General features: G+C 37.5%; 6 protein-coding genes across 7 annotated transcripts; 3 read left to right on the forward strand and 3 right to left on the reverse strand.

The window, feature by feature from the left end:
* Positions 1–976: 976 nt before the first annotated feature.
* On the forward strand, positions 977–6,088 carry RWA4 (O-acetyltransferase family protein). Of its 2 annotated transcripts, none has more exons than XM_012974815.2 (16): positions 977–1,357; positions 1,907–1,995; positions 2,150–2,290; positions 2,394–2,450; positions 2,525–2,597; positions 2,894–3,052; positions 3,389–3,538; positions 3,629–3,884; positions 4,036–4,151; positions 4,230–4,316; positions 4,428–4,516; positions 4,712–4,774; positions 4,881–4,937; positions 5,273–5,369; positions 5,478–5,636; positions 5,789–6,088. In XM_012974815.2, the coding sequence occupies exons 1-15, from the start codon at positions 1,322–1,324 to the stop codon at positions 5,631–5,633; spliced, it is 1,626 nt and encodes a 541-aa protein (XP_012830269.1). In that variant the 5' UTR covers positions 977–1,321; the 3' UTR covers positions 5,634–5,636; positions 5,789–6,088. The 2 variants fall into 2 exon arrangements, with proteins under 2 accessions (XP_012830269.1, XP_088678158.1); XM_088822032.1 differs by having other exon boundaries at positions 991–1,357; positions 2,153–2,290.
* Positions 6,089–6,676: 588 nt separating this feature from the next.
* LOC105951393 (purine permease 21) lies at positions 6,677–8,281 on the forward strand. The gene is made up of 2 exons (XM_012974817.2): positions 6,677–6,806; positions 6,885–8,281. The coding sequence occupies exons 1-2, from the start codon at positions 6,770–6,772 to the stop codon at positions 8,003–8,005; spliced, it is 1,158 nt and encodes a 385-aa protein (XP_012830271.1). The 5' UTR covers positions 6,677–6,769; the 3' UTR covers positions 8,006–8,281.
* LOC105951394 (chlorophyll a-b binding protein 21, chloroplastic) lies at positions 8,253–9,179 on the reverse strand. The gene has a single exon (XM_012974819.2). The coding sequence runs from the start codon at positions 9,177–9,179 to the stop codon at positions 8,361–8,363; it is 819 nt and encodes a 272-aa protein (XP_012830273.1). The 3' UTR covers positions 8,253–8,360.
* Positions 8,253–11,266, reverse strand: LOC105951392 (Pentatricopeptide repeat (PPR) superfamily protein). Its single transcript, XM_012974816.2, has one exon. The coding sequence runs from the start codon at positions 11,241–11,243 to the stop codon at positions 9,555–9,557; it is 1,689 nt and encodes a 562-aa protein (XP_012830270.1). The 5' UTR covers positions 11,244–11,266; the 3' UTR covers positions 8,253–9,554.
* A 267-nt stretch (positions 11,267–11,533) lies between these two features.
* On the forward strand, positions 11,534–12,686 carry LOC105951396 (membrane protein PM19L). Its single transcript, XM_012974821.2, has 4 exons — positions 11,534–11,846; positions 11,937–12,156; positions 12,239–12,284; positions 12,385–12,686. The coding sequence occupies exons 1-4, from the start codon at positions 11,720–11,722 to the stop codon at positions 12,478–12,480; spliced, it is 489 nt and encodes a 162-aa protein (XP_012830275.1). The 5' UTR covers positions 11,534–11,719; the 3' UTR covers positions 12,481–12,686.
* A 31-nt stretch (positions 12,687–12,717) lies between these two features.
* On the reverse strand, positions 12,718–15,114 carry LOC105951395 (uncharacterized). Its single transcript, XM_088822033.1, has 4 exons — positions 14,543–15,114; positions 13,430–14,133; positions 13,242–13,340; positions 12,718–13,047 (listed from the first exon to the last, which is right to left on the reverse strand). Exons 1-3 carry the CDS (start codon positions 14,628–14,630, stop codon positions 13,248–13,250), a joined length of 885 nt encoding a protein of 294 aa, XP_088678159.1. The 5' UTR covers positions 14,631–15,114; the 3' UTR covers positions 12,718–13,047; positions 13,242–13,247.
* Positions 15,115–15,674: the final 560 nt, after the last annotated feature.

The raw sequence follows: 15,674 nt of genomic DNA on the forward strand, positions 1-15,674 counted from the left end.
AACCGGCCCATTTGGCCCATATTCCACACTCTCCACCAGAATTAGGGATGTCAATTTAACCCGCCCTGACTCGCCCCGAATTTATCGGGTAATCCCCGACCCGTTAGCTAATGGAGTGGGTATGAGTTTTAATTTTTTTTACCCGTAACCGGTACGGTTTTTGAACATACGCATCCTTACCCGTGTTCAACCCGTTTACATATTTTTATTAATTTTATATATTATAAAATACTAACTTTTAGAGATATTTTAATTAAATAAATAAAAATTTTTTTTTTTTTACGAGTCCGGGGAGGGACGGGTGTAGATTTTTCCAAACTCACCTCATACCCGTACCCGCCCCATGCCCATCACTATCCAGAATTAACCGAAAAAATTAAACAAAAAGAAAAGAAAAGTTCGTATTTCACCTAACATTAAAATACACACGAGGATGAAAATTAAAGATCAATTAATATGAATCCCAATATTCCAATTTCAACAGATCAACCAACATGTTTTTTGGTAGACAAAATTATGTTTTAAGCATCATCTTTAGACCAATTAAATAGTATATTGTTGGTATAAATGCAATAGATTAGACCTAATTAACTACTGCAAGCTGTATAATTGTTGCTTCATTTGTACTCAAAATCACATACTAGTACTATAGTAATAAACATAATAGTAGTAATAATAATTAAATAAAAGCTAGTTGTTTACCTGTTGGATTAGTCTTCCCAAGCTATTAATGACCATTATCATACACAATTAGACCACACTAATCATGTTTTTTATGATGCACTTTGTCATTAAAACCAAGATAACTGCTGTTAAAGCTTATGATTTATTTTTCTTTTTTTGTTATAGTAATTCCTTAATAGAGGAAAATATCATATGTGGAATTTCCAAATTTGTTCATTTAATCTTGAAATAGAAATGGGGAAACAATATAATATTAATAATAATAATAATAATAATAAATAATTAAATATACAGAATATATAAACCAGACGGCAGACGGCAACCACCTCAGGCGGTTGGTCCGAAATAAAGAGAGAGAGACATTTCGACCGATAATTGAAGCAAACGACGTCGTTAGATTCACTGACTACCACTATCTTCCACTTTCATCTCTATTTGCTTCAGATCTCTGCATTCCTCTTCAATTTTTAGGGCTCCTTTCTTATATATATTCCCTCACTCCCATTTTTTCCCCTCCGGTGTATCTGTGTGTGTATGTGCGCCTCAGTGCTGCGAATTCACTCGATCGATGAAATTTCTGTAGATTTGCGTGTTTGATCGCTTGATTTGTTGTACGTTTCTTCATATTCTCGTCGGAATGGCGGTGGATTCTGGAACTGTGACGCCTGGACTGGTGCGGTTCTCGATTTTTTACCTTTTTTTTTTTGCAATTTTCACAGTTGTGCTGTTTCTCTTAACTTTTGGTTTTGCTTTACTTCTTTAATTATGTTGTCGGTGGATTTGAATTTCTTCATTCCTTTTTTTTCCTTTCATTTTTGCTTATTGTAGTGTATTTGATCACCGGATGCAATTCTGGACGTAGGTAGATCTCTTTGTTTTAATAATTTAAATTCTCGATGAGTTACGATTTGAAACCATACCGGCAATAGCAAAATGCATTGTTCTGCTATGGTATTGTGTTCATGCTATCGTGATTATTGGAATGGATGCAGTGGTAGCTAGTAATTTACTAGTACAGTATAGTATTTTTATTATTGGGCAAATGCTATATGTATTAGAGGTGGATTATATGTATTGTTTGGTCAATTATAATGTATAACTTTCATTTATATTATTATTGTTTGATATTTTTTTATATCTGCTCTTTGCCTTAGCTATACGATTGCCTATCTGCAACTTCGTTACACTAATCTTGCTCGACGCTCTCACTTGAAATTCCTAGGTGTCATTTTTGCTCGGAAGCATTCCAGTTATTGTTGCATGGATATACTCTGAGTGGTTGGAATATAAGAAATCATCGTCATCTAAAGCGTAAGCACTTAGGACTTTTCATGTCCTTCCCTTAATTATAGATGCTATTATATAATATAATGTGGAGAAATTTGGAAGATGTTTTTGGTTTCTTCTTACCTAATGAATCTATTTAACTGTGATCATTAATTTTTCTGTTTACTTTTCTACTCAGAAGTCATTCAGATAGTAATCTGGATGAATTGGAAAATCAAACAATCAAAGAAGATGAACGAGCAGTGTTGATAGAAGGAGGTCTCACTAAATCAGCATCTACAAAATTGGCCAGTCCATCCATTAAAACAAACATAATCAGGTCGGTTTCGTATAATAGTAATGTGATAACCATATGTTTGATAGGTTTCTTATTCAATTATATTGGCAAATGCTCTCTTACCATTTGCTGTGTCTGATTCTAGGTTTCTGACTATGGATGATTTGTTTTTACTTGAAAATCGACTACTTCTAAGGGCAATGTAAGTTGTTTAGTGATTTTGACTGTGTTCCATTTGATTCTTTCATTTATTAATGGTAAATTAGTTTCATGCAGGGCTGAATTTGGGGGAATCTTGTTCTATTTTTACATATGCGACCGGACAAACTTTTTTTCAGAATCTACCAAGGTGATTATCTTCCTCGGTTTTTCAATAGCCATAATTTGTTATCCAGATGACCTTTTCACCAGAGAGACTAATCTGGTCACAGTATGTCTTGAAAGATATATTATACCAAGTTACTCCTCTCAAAATTCAAGTCAAAAGAATATTTTATAGGCTATTTTTATAATACCATTATAGCTTCTGATCAAATTTAAAAGCAATGGTGCCTGTAACTTTTATTAGGCTCGTATTCTGTATGTTTTGTTATAACCAGTAATTGCTCTAACTATCTCCTTTTGCATCTTTCTATTGTTGAACAGAGCTACAATCGTGATCTATTCATTTTCCTTTACATTCTTCTCATCATAACTTCAGCTATGACCTCTCTTAAGAAACACAATGACAAATCCGCATTTTCTGGGAAATCCATTCTCTACCTAAACCGCCACCAGACTGAAGAGTGGAAAGGCTGGATGCAGGCAAGTGTTTTCTGGACAAACCTAATGTTACAGTAGTGAGTAGATAAATTTGTTCGGAGAATTTCGGAGAGAACTTTTTAATTCTAATATTTGTTATGTTCCCACCCCTGATTTAACATGGAAGCGGAGAAAATATAAAAATATGAAAAAATGAATAGGATTTGTGATATCTTATGATGCTCCGCATCAGGTGGAAACCTGGATTTTTTTTCTCTTCTTTACCGTTTAGATTCCTCTCGGTGGATTCTGGATGTGGATAGAACTTGTGAGATGAATTTGTGCTGCTTTACTAACTCCTTTAGCTGCTATGTGTCTGATCATATGTTATGTTTATAGGTGCTGTTTTTGATGTACCATTACTTTGCTGCAACGGAGATTTACAATGCTATTCGTGTTTTTATTGCTGCTTATGTATGGATGACTGGCTTCGGAAACTTCTCCTATTATTATATCCGCAAAGATTTCAGTGTTGCTCGATTTGCTCAGGTGACATTATAGTATATGGCATTGTTACATTTCTGATTTTTCCTAGGTTTCTTAACGAGTGTTGTAATTTTCAATGTGTTGTTTATGCAGATGATGTGGAGGCTCAACTTTTTTGTAGCATTCTGTTGTATTGTTCTCAACAACGACTATATGCTTTACTACATTTGCCCGATGCATACCCTCTTCACTCTTATGGTGTATGGGGCCCTTGGCATTGGCCACCAATATAATGAAATAAAATCAGTTATGGCTTTGAAGATTTTGATGTGCTTTCTTGTGGTTATCTTTGTGTGGGAAGTTCCCGGAGTTTTTGACATTTTATGGAGTCCTTTCACTTCTCTTCTAGGTATGTCCATCAATAACCTTGTTACCTTGGATGTCATTGATTTTTCCTGTGATAGTTGCATAATTTTGCTATCTCTGTCCTTAGATATAGTTTTGCTGTTAGGCGGTACAATTTTGTTTTTCCTCACCTGAGTTATTTGTCTGACCGACAGGATATAGTGATCCCGCAAAACCAGATCTTCCTCGACTCCATGAGTGGCATTTTAGGTCTGGGCTTGATCGTTATATATGGATTGTCGGAATGATCTATGCCTATTTTCACCCAACTGTAATGTTCGAAGATTGGAACTTCTGTACATGTATTTCCTTGCATGGGTTTGGAATTCATACTCTTTCATCATTGCAGGTTGAAAAGTGGATGGATAAATTAGAGGAGTCTGAGGCTAAGCATAGACGTACAATCAAGACATCCATCGCTACTGTTGCCATAATTGTGAGTTACTTAGGTTTTATTCAAGAGACTTTTATATGATCATTCAAGAGAATTTTATATGATCATGTGCTACTTCGATTTGAACTTTTCTGTGATCGTATTTGCTTTTAGGTTGGCTGCTTGTGGTATGAATACATATACAAGCTGGGCAAGGTTGAATATAACAAGCTCCATCCATACACGTCGTGGATTCCAATAACGTCTGTACTGAAACATTGTTTTGATTTAGTTTTACCGTAGTTCTTTTTACTTTTTGTTATACATGCATCAATAACCCTTTCGACAATAATGTTTTTTTCTTTGTATCATCAATTCATGGCAACTTTTCTTGAAGTTTTTTTTCAGTAATCTCTTCTAATTTGCTCTACTCCATTTTCTTTTTTCTCTCTCTCCAGTGTCTATATTTGTTTGAGGAATTGCACTCAGCAGCTTCGGAATTTTTCATTGACCCTCTTTGCGTAAGTTATATCTTCTTCACCTAAGGTCTTCTTCAATATGTGGAAAAAATGATGATGTATCGGTACCTTGTTGTTTTATCCAACTGCTCTTTTTTTTCTTATCCAGGTGGCTTGGCAAAGTTACTTTGGAAACATATATTTCCCAGTTCCACATCTGGCTAAGGTATGTGTTTTATTTTCTAATTGAAACATGTTTATATAGCTGTTGTGCTTGAGTCATAAATCTTCATCGCTTGTTTATAGTCAGCCACAAATTGATTTTTCAACTATGTATTTGTAATACAGCTATCTATTTAACTCTTTATTTCTGCGTACGAGTAGGAACCTTTCTCTTAGTATACTACGTTTGAAGTATTCAAGTGTGGCAACCTTTTTCGGTTCTAATTTACACATTTAGCTATTTTTTAGCTCTAATATGTAGAAGTTTCCTCGATGAATTTGAAAACTCAGTCTAATCAAATTATGAGGCCTCACCAGTTTCCGTTAATTCAATTACAGATCGAATGTGCCCAATGGACAGCCCAAGTGGCTACTCTCCTTTATTCCAGATTACCCGTTGCTTAACTTCATGCTGACAACTTCCGTTTACTTATTGGTTAGTTGATTATATCCGTGTCTTGGAATTTCAGTGTCGAAGTTACTGACATATGAAATATTCTTCCCCCGTATGGAAATTTATTCGGTATCCTGTTTTCTGCTGCAGATATCGTATCGGCTTTTTGAGCTCACAAATACACTGAAGTCAGCTTTTATACCCACAAGAGATAATCAGAAACTATTTCACAATTTTGTAGCCGGAGCTGTCATCTCAGTGTGTCTATATTGCATTTCTTACATCCTCGTTCAGATCCCTCATTAGCAAGTAAGCTCCTCATAACATTGGTGATTCAAAAGGTCGATTCTAATTGAAATTGGTGACAACTTTTTCGGCTTGTAATTAGTAGGTTAATTAAACACTAATTATTAGTTTCATTTATTCAATATTCCTAATGAACTTGACATTTTCACTCACAGGCCTTAGTCACAGAAAAAAAAGAAAAAGAAAAAAAAAACTCGGTGGATGTAAAAACGGAACATACATGGACCGGCAAATACTTGTCCTCTGAAGTAGTTGGTATCGTCTTTTACCATTTCTTGATTGTAGTCACCTATTATGTAAGTTCAGTTTTACTTGGAAGTTCCACCCAAAAAAAAAAAAAAAAAAAAACCGGAAATGGGAAACGATGGTTAGTGGGTTTTTCCACGCTTATATTCATGCATATATATATATATATATATATATATATATATATTCGTTGATTTTATCTTTCTCCATACCCCATATTTCTTGATGTGCCTATACTTTACCCTACGGTGAAATTCGAGTGGTTGAGATATCAATTCGGATTTACAACACTTCTGAAACCGATTTTCACAAAACCAACCGCCAAATAATTTCGACCGAAACGACAAACGTGTTCTAGTATGCAGTTACTAACAAACACGTGAGAGTGTTTTGTTTCTTTGGGTCATATGCTGCTTCTGTTCACGTATTAATTATGAAGGTGTTTCAAGTTGAACATCATTTGAAGTTTTAGTCCATTATTAGTATTATGGCGCCAACATTTGAAAATAAAGTATTTAATAATAAAGCAAACCTAGAATAAACGTGACATTATTTTATTTATTTTAATCCACTGATTGTAACACACCAAGATTATGAAGTCATGCTTATAACCCTTTACTATACATAAATAGCGATTGTATTTCCGTCTGAGACTCAAAGATTATGTAACCACCCAAAGCCAGTTGCTGTCAGATAAATCCTCACTCCAACCATTTTTGCTTATATATATATATATATATATATATATATATATATATATATATATATATATATATATATATATATATATATATATATATATATAAGAAATAAAAAACAAGCTAATGCTCAGACCAAATTCAAAATCAAAAGGTTTCCTGCTGTTTTGACCACCCTATTCCTGAATATAGATGGGAGAAATACAAGAGCTGAACTTCGAAAAGACAGGTAAATTATTTTTCCTTTACATCAAATATCTTTCATTAAACGAAAAAAAAATAACTCGTCCCAATTTGTCGGTATCAGGTGTCGAAGAAGATGAAGAACGCGTAATCCCTCAACCCAAAAACAAGAAACGGTGGGTTTCGACGGTTGTCTATACGCTCTTTGTCCTAGTTGGACAATCAAGCGCAACTCTTCTCGGGAGGCTGTACTACACCGAGGGAGGCAACTCCGTATTAGTTGCAGCCCTTTTAGAAACCGTTGGATTCCCAATCTTGATCCCATTTGCCATCTACTTCTCCTCACGAAATCATCTCTCCAAGAACAATCCACCGATTAGCAATCAGCCTTCCGATCTGCTGATCAAATCATTTGTTTACGCCATTCTCGGGTTGTTCCAAGCAGCGACCGCGGTTCTATACTCTATCGGGCTTCAAAATTTGCCCGTGTCGACTTTTTCGTTAATCAACTCCACTCAATTGGGCTTCAATGCTGTCTTCGCGTTTTTCTTCAACGCGCAAAAGTTCACTCCTTTGATACTCAATGCACTAGTTTTGGTCACTGTCTCGTCAGCCCTACTCATTTTCCAAGACGATACCACCGGAGAAAACCCGAATGGAAAGTCGAAAACGGGCCGTTTTGTGGTGGGGTTTTCATGCACGCTCGTTGCTTCGGCTTTGTACTCGTTAATGCTGTCGATGACGCAGCTGTTTTTTCAGAAGGTTCTAAAGAGGGAAACATTTTCGACTGTGTTGAAAATGATAGTTTACCAATCCATGGTGGCGACTTTTGTTGTTACGGTACCACTGTTTACCAGAGGAGAGTGGAGTTCTTTGAGGAGCGAGATGGAAACTTTCGAAACGGGGAAGGTAACTTACGTGGCGGTTTTGGCGATGATCGGATTGGCGTGGCAAGTGTACGCTATTGGAACAGTTGGATTAGTGTTTGAGGTTTCGTCGCTGTTTTCGAATGTCATCGGTGCCGTTTGTTTACCTATTGTGCCTATTATGGCAGCCATTTTCTTTCAAGAAAAGATGAATGGGATTAAGGTGATTTCTACATTATTGGCGGTTTGGGGATTCGTTTCGTATGTTTATCAGCATTATCTTGACAGTTGCAAGAAAACGAGTGGTGGTGGTGGTGGAGAAGTCGAAACTGTACTACGAGAATCGGAAAACTTCATCAAGCAAGAATATCGAATATGATTAATCAATCTCTGTTTTTAATCTTTTTATAGTAGCTATGTAGTTTTACTTTCTTGATTAAATCATGTTATGTATTCCAAGACTTCAAGCTAGAAACTTTATATCAAGGATCAAACAATGTAGTGTAGTCCCGCGGTTTCCCAGCCGTAGTCACCGGGGAACTCGCCGGTGAGGTAGCTAGGGACTTCGCCGGAGAATGGGGCCATTGTAATAAATTTCTTATTGCCTTATGTAAATCACATTGTTGTTAATGCCAAAAACTCACATTTCCATTTACATTTAGTCATTTACACACAATCACATGATGTTACATTATATTAAAGCCTACAAATTTAATTACAAAGCTGCTGTATGTTTACTTTCCGGGAACAAAGTTAGTGGCGTACGACCAAGCGTTGTTGTTAACCGGGTCGGATAGATGATCCGCCAGATTCTCCAACGGACCCTTTCCGGTTACAATTGCTTGAACGAAGAATCCAAACATCGAAAACATTGCGAGTCTCCCATTCTTGAGCTCCTTCACCTTCAGCTCTGCAAATGCTTCCGGGTCTTCAGCAAGACCCAACGGGTCGAAACTCCCACCCGGGTACAACGGGTCGACCACTTCTCCGAGTGGCCCGCCGGCAATACGGTAGCCTTCAACAGCACCCATGAGAAGAACTTGGGTGGCCCATATAGCTAAAATGGACTGTGCGTGGACCAAACTCGGGTTGCCCAAATAGTCGAGTCCGCCTTCACTGAAGATCTGTGACCCGGCTTTGAACCAGACCGCTTCGCCGAACTTAACGCCGTTACGGGCTAAAAGTTCAGGGAATACACAACCGAGGGCTCCGAGCATGGCCCACCTGGAGTGGATGACTTCTAGTTCTCTGTTCTTGGCGAATGTTTCCGGGTCGGCTGAGAGTCCGGCGGTGTCCCAGCCATAGTCGCCGGCTAACTCGCCGGTGAGGTAGCTAGGTGCCTCGCCGGAGAATGGGCCCAAGTACTTAACTCTGTCAGGGCCGTACCACGGGCTGCCGGAAGAGGCGGGCTTGGGCTTGGGCTTGCCGGCGGTCTTCCTCATCGAGACTCTTCCGCTGCCGCTGCTGTTGGCGGTGATCTCAGGGGAGATCTTGATAGCCTGTCCGGCGAAGGATGGTGAAGAAAGCGACATTGTAGAGCTGGAGGCAGCCATTGATTCAGTACTAGGAACTGATCAAATTTTGAATTGCTAAAGAAAGTTGGAGGTGATGATGAATGGGTTAATTGGATAGTTAGTAGTTATATATAGATAGGGAATCAGAGATGGTGATAGTTTTTGTTATGAGGATGATGCAATCTGTATCTGAATTTTGACTGGTGTTTCAAGATTCTGTTCTTGTGAGCCTAACACCTGGCTTTTGCTACATTACTTGGCAGTTATCACATATTTCTTGTATCTCCCCATCTAATCTTAATATCATTTGTGTCCTATTTCTCAGATTTTGCAGATCTTGGTTATGTAATCCCACGGCCAGGATTATTCAATCTATCCATTGAATGCCTGAAAATTATCATTTGAACAAAAGAGTTATCCGAAACAAACGAAAGCCTCACTGTAACCAGGTTGTTTTACAGTACCGACTTCTTTCATCTTTCGTCTAATTCTCGCAACCTCGTTCCATTTTCCAGCAGAGGCGTATATATTAGACATCAGTACATACGCTGCACCACATTTCGGATCAATGCAAAAGATTCTTTTCGCAGCACGTTCCGCTATTTCCAGGTCAGCTTGTGGGCCCCTACATCCACTAAGCAAAGCCAGCCATACCGACAAATTCGCTTCCATAGGCATCTCCTTCACTAAACGCTCCGCCTCATCCAATTCCCCACTTCTACACAATATATCAACCATGCACGCATAGTGCTCGATCTTCACTTCAACTTTTGAATATCTTGTTAAGCACTCGAATATTTGTCTCCCCTTCCGGAACTTTCCCGAATGGCTGCACGAGTTGAGCAGACCCGTGAACGTAATTTCGTCTGGATTAAGTCCCGTTTTCGCCATTTGGGTGAAGAACGCTAGGGCCCACTCGCCTTGACCGTGTTGACTGCATCCGACTATTATTGAATTCCACGAGACAAGATTCTTGTCTGAAATTTCTTTAAACGCAGCAACTCCATCTAATATATTACCGCATTTCGTGTACAACACAACGAGAGAATTACCGACGAATACGTCATTTTCAAGCCCCATCTTGAAGGCCCCACAGTGTATCCCTTTCCCCCAATCAAAAGCTTCAATCTCTCGGCTCGAATTTAAAGCACTCGTAAACGATGATTGATTAGGAATAATCCCTACTCTAATCATGTTGCTAAAAACTCCTAACGCATTTTCATGCTTACCATTAGCACCATACCCTGTCAAAAGAGAAGTCCACACTACCACATTCGGATGGAACTTCTCGTTAAAAGCCTTCGCACATTCCTCAATCTGTTTGCAGTTTGCGTAAAAGGTGATTAGTGAGGCAGTAATGAACATGTCAGAAACATAGCCAAGCTTTAGAACATGCCCATGAACTTGTCTACCAAGGTACAAATCTTGCACATTAGCACAAGATGTTATCGCACACGAAAAAGTATTCGAAGTAGGCTTTACCCCAAATCCCACCATCTTCACGAAATACGATAAAGCCTCGTCACTTCTCCCATGTTGATCGAGCCCGCTTATCATTGTTGTCCAAGAAATCACATTTCTGTCAGGCATTTCCTCGAATAACTTGATTGCCTCTTCAACTCTCCTATTTACAAAAAACCCATGAACCATTGCATTCCACGAAGCTGTATCTCTCACCGGCATCTTCCGGAACAACCCTTTAGCCTCTTCAATCATCCCGTATTTCAAGAACGCGTTGATCACAGTAGTCCATGATATGACATTCTTCTCGGGCATTTCGTTGAAGAGCCTCAAACCCATGTCTAGATTTCCGCAAGTGACACAACCTTTGATCATTAGATTCCACATGACTGTGTCTTTCTCAGACGTTTCGTCGAACAGGTGGAGTGCGTCAGCCAATCTGTAGTTTTCGACATGAGAAGAAATCATCTTTGTGGATAAATACACATCGTGAGACGGGGGTTCTTTAAAATGTCGGCGATCGGGGCCAACTCCTCGGTTCTTTACACGGGCAGCAGCGATTGAAGCGTGAGTACTTGAGTTGGTGAAAGTCTTTCGGTGTAAGGAATAGAAGCTTTTGAACAAGGCGCGAAATGTTGGCATTTCTGGTCATAATAGAAGCTTTTAAAAACTTACTTTCTACACATATATATATATATATATATTTTTTATAAAATATTTGAAATTCTGTTTTTTTATTATTATTTACTTTAGCTTGTCAATCACTCAAAGAAATCATAGTAGATAAAGATTCCATTGTTAGTAAATTCCAAGAATTGAAGAAAAGCCTAACTATAGAAGAAAGAATATATATATATATATATATATATATATATATATATATATATATATATATATATATATATATATGATGTTAATTCTTTTCCTGCCATGAACACAAAGCATTATCTTTACAACCCCACAACAACTACTTTAAGAACATACAGCCTTACAAGTAAAGAACCAAAAAACCCTTCTTCCACCACCATTTATAAAAACCCCTTTCATTAATCCCCACAAAAAAACACACACACACACAGAAATCATACCTTCAATCGTGAAAATCCTTGTAATAATTAATGGCAGATCAGCAGCTAAAACCTGTAGCAGGGCTTCTTCTGTTCCTCAACTTTTGCATGTATGCTGTTGTTTTAGGCATCGGTGGATGGGCGATGAACAGAGCAATTGATCATGGTTTTATAATCGGTACGTAAATTTATGATTTTATCTGTTTTGTTATTTGTTTTTACGTTTAGAATGAAAAATATGACTTCGTTGGGGAATTTTGTCGAACAGGTGCTGGGTACGATCTGCCTGCACATTTCTCACCGGTGTATTTTCCGATGGGCAACGCCGCCACTGGATTCTTTGTGGTGTTTGCTCTGATCGCCGGAGTTGTTGGAGTTGCGGCGGCTATCTCGGGATTGAACCATATTCGTTATTGGGATGCCGATAGCTTGCCTTCTGCCGCCTCTGCCGCCAGCATTGCATGGACTCTCACACTTCTTGCCATGGGGTAATTACTGTGTGTGTGTGTGTGTGTGTGTGATTTCTTCAGACATGTGTTCTTGATGCTTTTTATGTTTGATTTTTTTAAGGTTTGCATGGAAAGAGATTGATCTGGGTAGAAGAAACGCACGTTTGGTGAGTTATAAAAATAATTAATATAATATTGAATTTCTGATTGGAAAAAAATAATAAATTACAGAAGAAAAAAAAAATTAATTTTGTGATATTATTACAGAGAACAATGGAGGCTTTCATTATTATCCTGTCTGCAACTCAGCTCTTTTACATTGCTGCCATTCATGGAGCTGCTTCAAGGAAAAGAACTTATTAACATCAATAAATATATAAAAAAAATTATATATGTATATGTGTGTGTATCTATTTTGAGGTTCGTGCTTTATTTATATTTTTTATTTCAATTTTTTTATTTATCTTGGATTATGACAGTATGTTGTCTGATTACTGTAACAGATATATGTTTGATTTAATTTGTGTGAAGCAAATAAAAGAGTGAATACAGTTTCACAACTTCATCGATTTTCTTCTCTCCCAAACGAAACGCACGAGATTAACCAACGAACCAATCATTAATCAAACGAGAGCTACATATAGTTCCAAACAAACATATATAGAATTTGCAAAGAAAAAAGATACGAAAATACGTACGTAAGAAATAGTTGTATCACACTCAAAACGAAAGCCAATCTATCGACTGCAAAATCAAAATCAACGGGAAAACGCAAAAGTATTGTAGGAACTAGCTCTTAGCTGCTTTCTACATAGAAACCGACAAAATACCGCCGCGAAATTATTCTTCGGAATTTGAATGTAAAAGAAGAACGATTCGCAAACGACTCTTTTTCCAGCTTTTGTACGAACAAGGCACATTGCTCCGTTTCTGCACCAACAAAAAATAGTGCGATTTAGCAAATACATCGAAAGTTTGTTTTCGAAATCTGGTATCTAACGGAAATTTCGTTTTAGTTTGTTTAATTTTCATTACAGGATTACATGATAGAACATTACAAATGCAACGAACGAAGCAAACTAATTTCTAATTTCAAGAATCAATTTTAATGAAGGAATACTAACCTTGAATTATCTACCAGACCCTGAAAACAGATCAAACAGTCCACAGCAACTCTTCCAAGACGTCGTCTCGACTGGACGTGGGGCCCGCGCTAGCAATGGCTGCAAAAATATTTAAAAATAAATAAGAAAAATATTTTAAGACATAAATAAAAAAAATCAAGAATTCAGAAAAAAAGAAGAAAAAGCACCTCGGTAACTCCGGAACTTATTTCGATGCCCGCAGCGTTATCTTCAGTTTTTTGTGCTACAACACATTCCTTTGTCTCAGGAATCGAGATAACAGTGTCGACAAATGTATCAACGGGCTTAACAGCATCATTAGAAGCTTCCAATATTCGAGCTTCACCTTCGACAGACGCAATAATAGCATCAACCGAAGCTTCTAGAAACCCGACTTCGCCTCCAACAGAACAACTCCCCTGCTTCTCCTCGTTTTCTTCGTTCAACAAAGGTTCAACTACACGAGGTGGCGCATAGTCAACGGCTGGAGAATCTGTACTCACTACCACTTCCTTCTTCTCCACCGATTCAACATTCACTGTGATAATCTCCTCGACCGAATCACACGAATCTTCAATGGCAGTGCTGTAAATAATCTCCTCATCAGTGACCTGCACCGAATCAACCGGGCTAGTATCCGCTACATCTTCACTACCCTTTACACCACGGGACTCGTCGTCCGAACCGCTACTGCTGCTACTGCTGCTACTCGAGCTCTCGGACGAACCGCCATCCGATTCATTCCCATTCTTGATTTCCCTCTGAATTACAATTATACCCTCCCCTGCTTCTTTGTTTGCCTCTCGATCACCAACCTCGATTTTCTCGATTTCTTGAGATCCCAGGGAACTAACCTCCCCAACATCAGAATGGTGCTTCACATCATCATCTCCTACCAGATTCGGATCCATTTTCAAGAATTCAATACAGGATAAACAAATAAATAAATAAAATAACCAGATATAAATTAGTGCCCTAATATATTTCAACCAAAGCAATAAGAAATCTCACAGCACAATCAATATATTATACTCCAACAAAAAACCCATCAATTATTTTCCCCAAGACAGCAAAAAATATCGACACTGATTTATAATGGGGAAACAGTTCAAGAAACATAAATTTAAGGCACGCCCACAAAGCCGAAATTGATGATGGAAAGATTAACTGTAAAGTTGGGAGAATAATTGAGTGGCACATGGGTTTGTTTGGATTTTAATCTAATTTAATTAAAGTGAAGAAACCCATCTCTTTTTTTTTTTAATATCTGTAAATAAAGATTAGAGCTTTAGTAATTGTACCTTGAGAGCGAGGAGAAACAGAGGAGGAATTGGATTGATTTTCCTTCTTTTTCTTGGCAGCTTTTCTCCTCTTGGAACCTGACGGCATGATTCTTGATTGATTTGAGAATCAACAGCTATGGCAGCTAAATTTGGATCGTGGGTTGTCTGCTCAGTTTCTTGATTCTTGATTCTTCTCTCTCTCTCTCTCTCTCTCTCTCTCTCTCTCTCTCTCTCTAACTTTTCAGAACAGTTTCTCTCACTAGAGCAGTTTGTATATGAATCTAGCTTTGCTGGTTTTTGTTTGGTATCGGCTAATTTGTGAACTTCGAAAATTGATGCGAAATAGTACAGCGAAGAAGGGACTGACAGATTGGCGGTGGGGGTTGGTTGGGTTTTGTGGGGGGTGGGGGTGGGGGGGTCAAATATGGTGGTGGGGGTAGATTTCAAATGAATCTGTGTAGGTAGGCTCAACGGTTAATTTTTTCCCAATTTTACCATAAAAAACCTTTTTTTTTCTTCTTCTTCTTTTTTTTTTTTTTTTTTTTTTTAATTTATTCAAACTTCAAAGAAAATTATGTTACGCCGAATTTATTTGTATAAATAAAAATATTTCAAAATATAAATAAAGTTTGTGATTGTCGGTATTTTTGAATTTAAAGAAATGTAAAATAGGTTTTTTTTTCCCCACATTTTTCTTACTCTTTTTAATGATGATGATTTATGATTTTCCTTTTCCCTTTTGAGAAAGGCCCCGCCATTCATATTTGAATTGAATATATTTGTTATCGATGATTAATTATTAGGGTATTATTGGATAAATTACGGACACCCCTAATATAAAATCAAATTACTTAAAAATCCATCATGTTTGGGTAATTACAAACACACATCAATTATGAATCTTCGTACACGTGACACATCTACTCTTACGGCGTTAAATTTAGTGGAATCTTTAAGATTATGTGAAAATTCTCCAGTTTGTACCCGATTTACTTCATTCAAGCTCCACATTTTAAAACAAGATGATCATAAAATGTGTCTCCTAGCTTTTAAATATCAGATTGTGATACATTTGAAATTGCGTTTTTTGTACAAAACAAGTACAACCTAGAATACATTCCACATAATTTATAATACTATTTGGAATTTA

Source organism: Erythranthe guttata, chromosome 8 (assembly GCF_056151865.1).
Source record: "Erythranthe guttata isolate IM_541 chromosome 8, IM_541, whole genome shotgun sequence".
In the NCBI taxonomy this organism is placed as follows: domain Eukaryota; kingdom Viridiplantae; phylum Streptophyta; class Magnoliopsida; order Lamiales; family Phrymaceae; genus Erythranthe; species Erythranthe guttata.

What these genes read in the sequence shown, in the direction of transcription:
- LOC105951395 (XM_088822033.1), bottom strand. Translation starts at nt 14,630, where the DNA reads ATGCCGTCAGGTTCCAAGAGGAGAAAAGCTGCCAAGAAAAAGAAGGAA. An exon ending in TGTTTCTCCTCGCTCTCAAG is followed by an intron (nt 14,134 to 14,542) that starts GTACAATTACTA and finishes CGAATCTGGTAG; the next exon opens with GAGATGATGATGTGAAGCAC. An exon ending in TAAGTTCCGGAGTTACCGAG is followed by an intron (nt 13,341 to 13,429) that starts GTGCTTTTTCTT and finishes ATATTTTTGCAG; the next exon opens with CCATTGCTAGCGCGGGCCCC.
- LOC105951393 (XM_012974817.2), top strand. Translation starts at nt 6,770, where the DNA reads ATGGGAGAAATACAAGAGCTGAACTTCGAAAAGACAG. An exon ending in GCTGAACTTCGAAAAGACAG is followed by an intron (nt 6,807 to 6,884) that starts GTAAATTATTTT and finishes TGTCGGTATCAG; the next exon opens with GTGTCGAAGAAGATGAAGAA.
- RWA4 (XM_012974815.2), top strand. Translation starts at nt 1,322, where the DNA reads ATGGCGGTGGATTCTGGAACTGTGACGCCTGGACTG. An exon ending in ATTAAAACAAACATAATCAG is followed by an intron (nt 2,291 to 2,393) that starts GTCGGTTTCGTA and finishes GTCTGATTCTAG; the next exon opens with GTTTCTGACTATGGATGATT. An exon ending in TCGCTACTGTTGCCATAATT is followed by an intron (nt 4,317 to 4,427) that starts GTGAGTTACTTA and finishes ATTTGCTTTTAG; the next exon opens with GTTGGCTGCTTGTGGTATGA.
- LOC105951392 (XM_012974816.2), bottom strand. Translation starts at nt 11,243, where the DNA reads ATGCCAACATTTCGCGCCTTGTTCAAAAGCTTCTATTCCTTACACCGA.
- LOC105951396 (XM_012974821.2), top strand. Translation starts at nt 11,720, where the DNA reads ATGGCAGATCAGCAGCTAAAACCTGTAGCAGGGCTTCTTCTGTTCCTC. An exon ending in TGATCATGGTTTTATAATCG is followed by an intron (nt 11,847 to 11,936) that starts GTACGTAAATTT and finishes TTTGTCGAACAG; the next exon opens with GTGCTGGGTACGATCTGCCT. An exon ending in CTCACACTTCTTGCCATGGG is followed by an intron (nt 12,157 to 12,238) that starts GTAATTACTGTG and finishes GATTTTTTTAAG; the next exon opens with GTTTGCATGGAAAGAGATTG.
- LOC105951394 (XM_012974819.2), bottom strand. Translation starts at nt 9,179, where the DNA reads ATGGCTGCCTCCAGCTCTACAATGTCGCTTTCTTCACCATCCTTCGCC.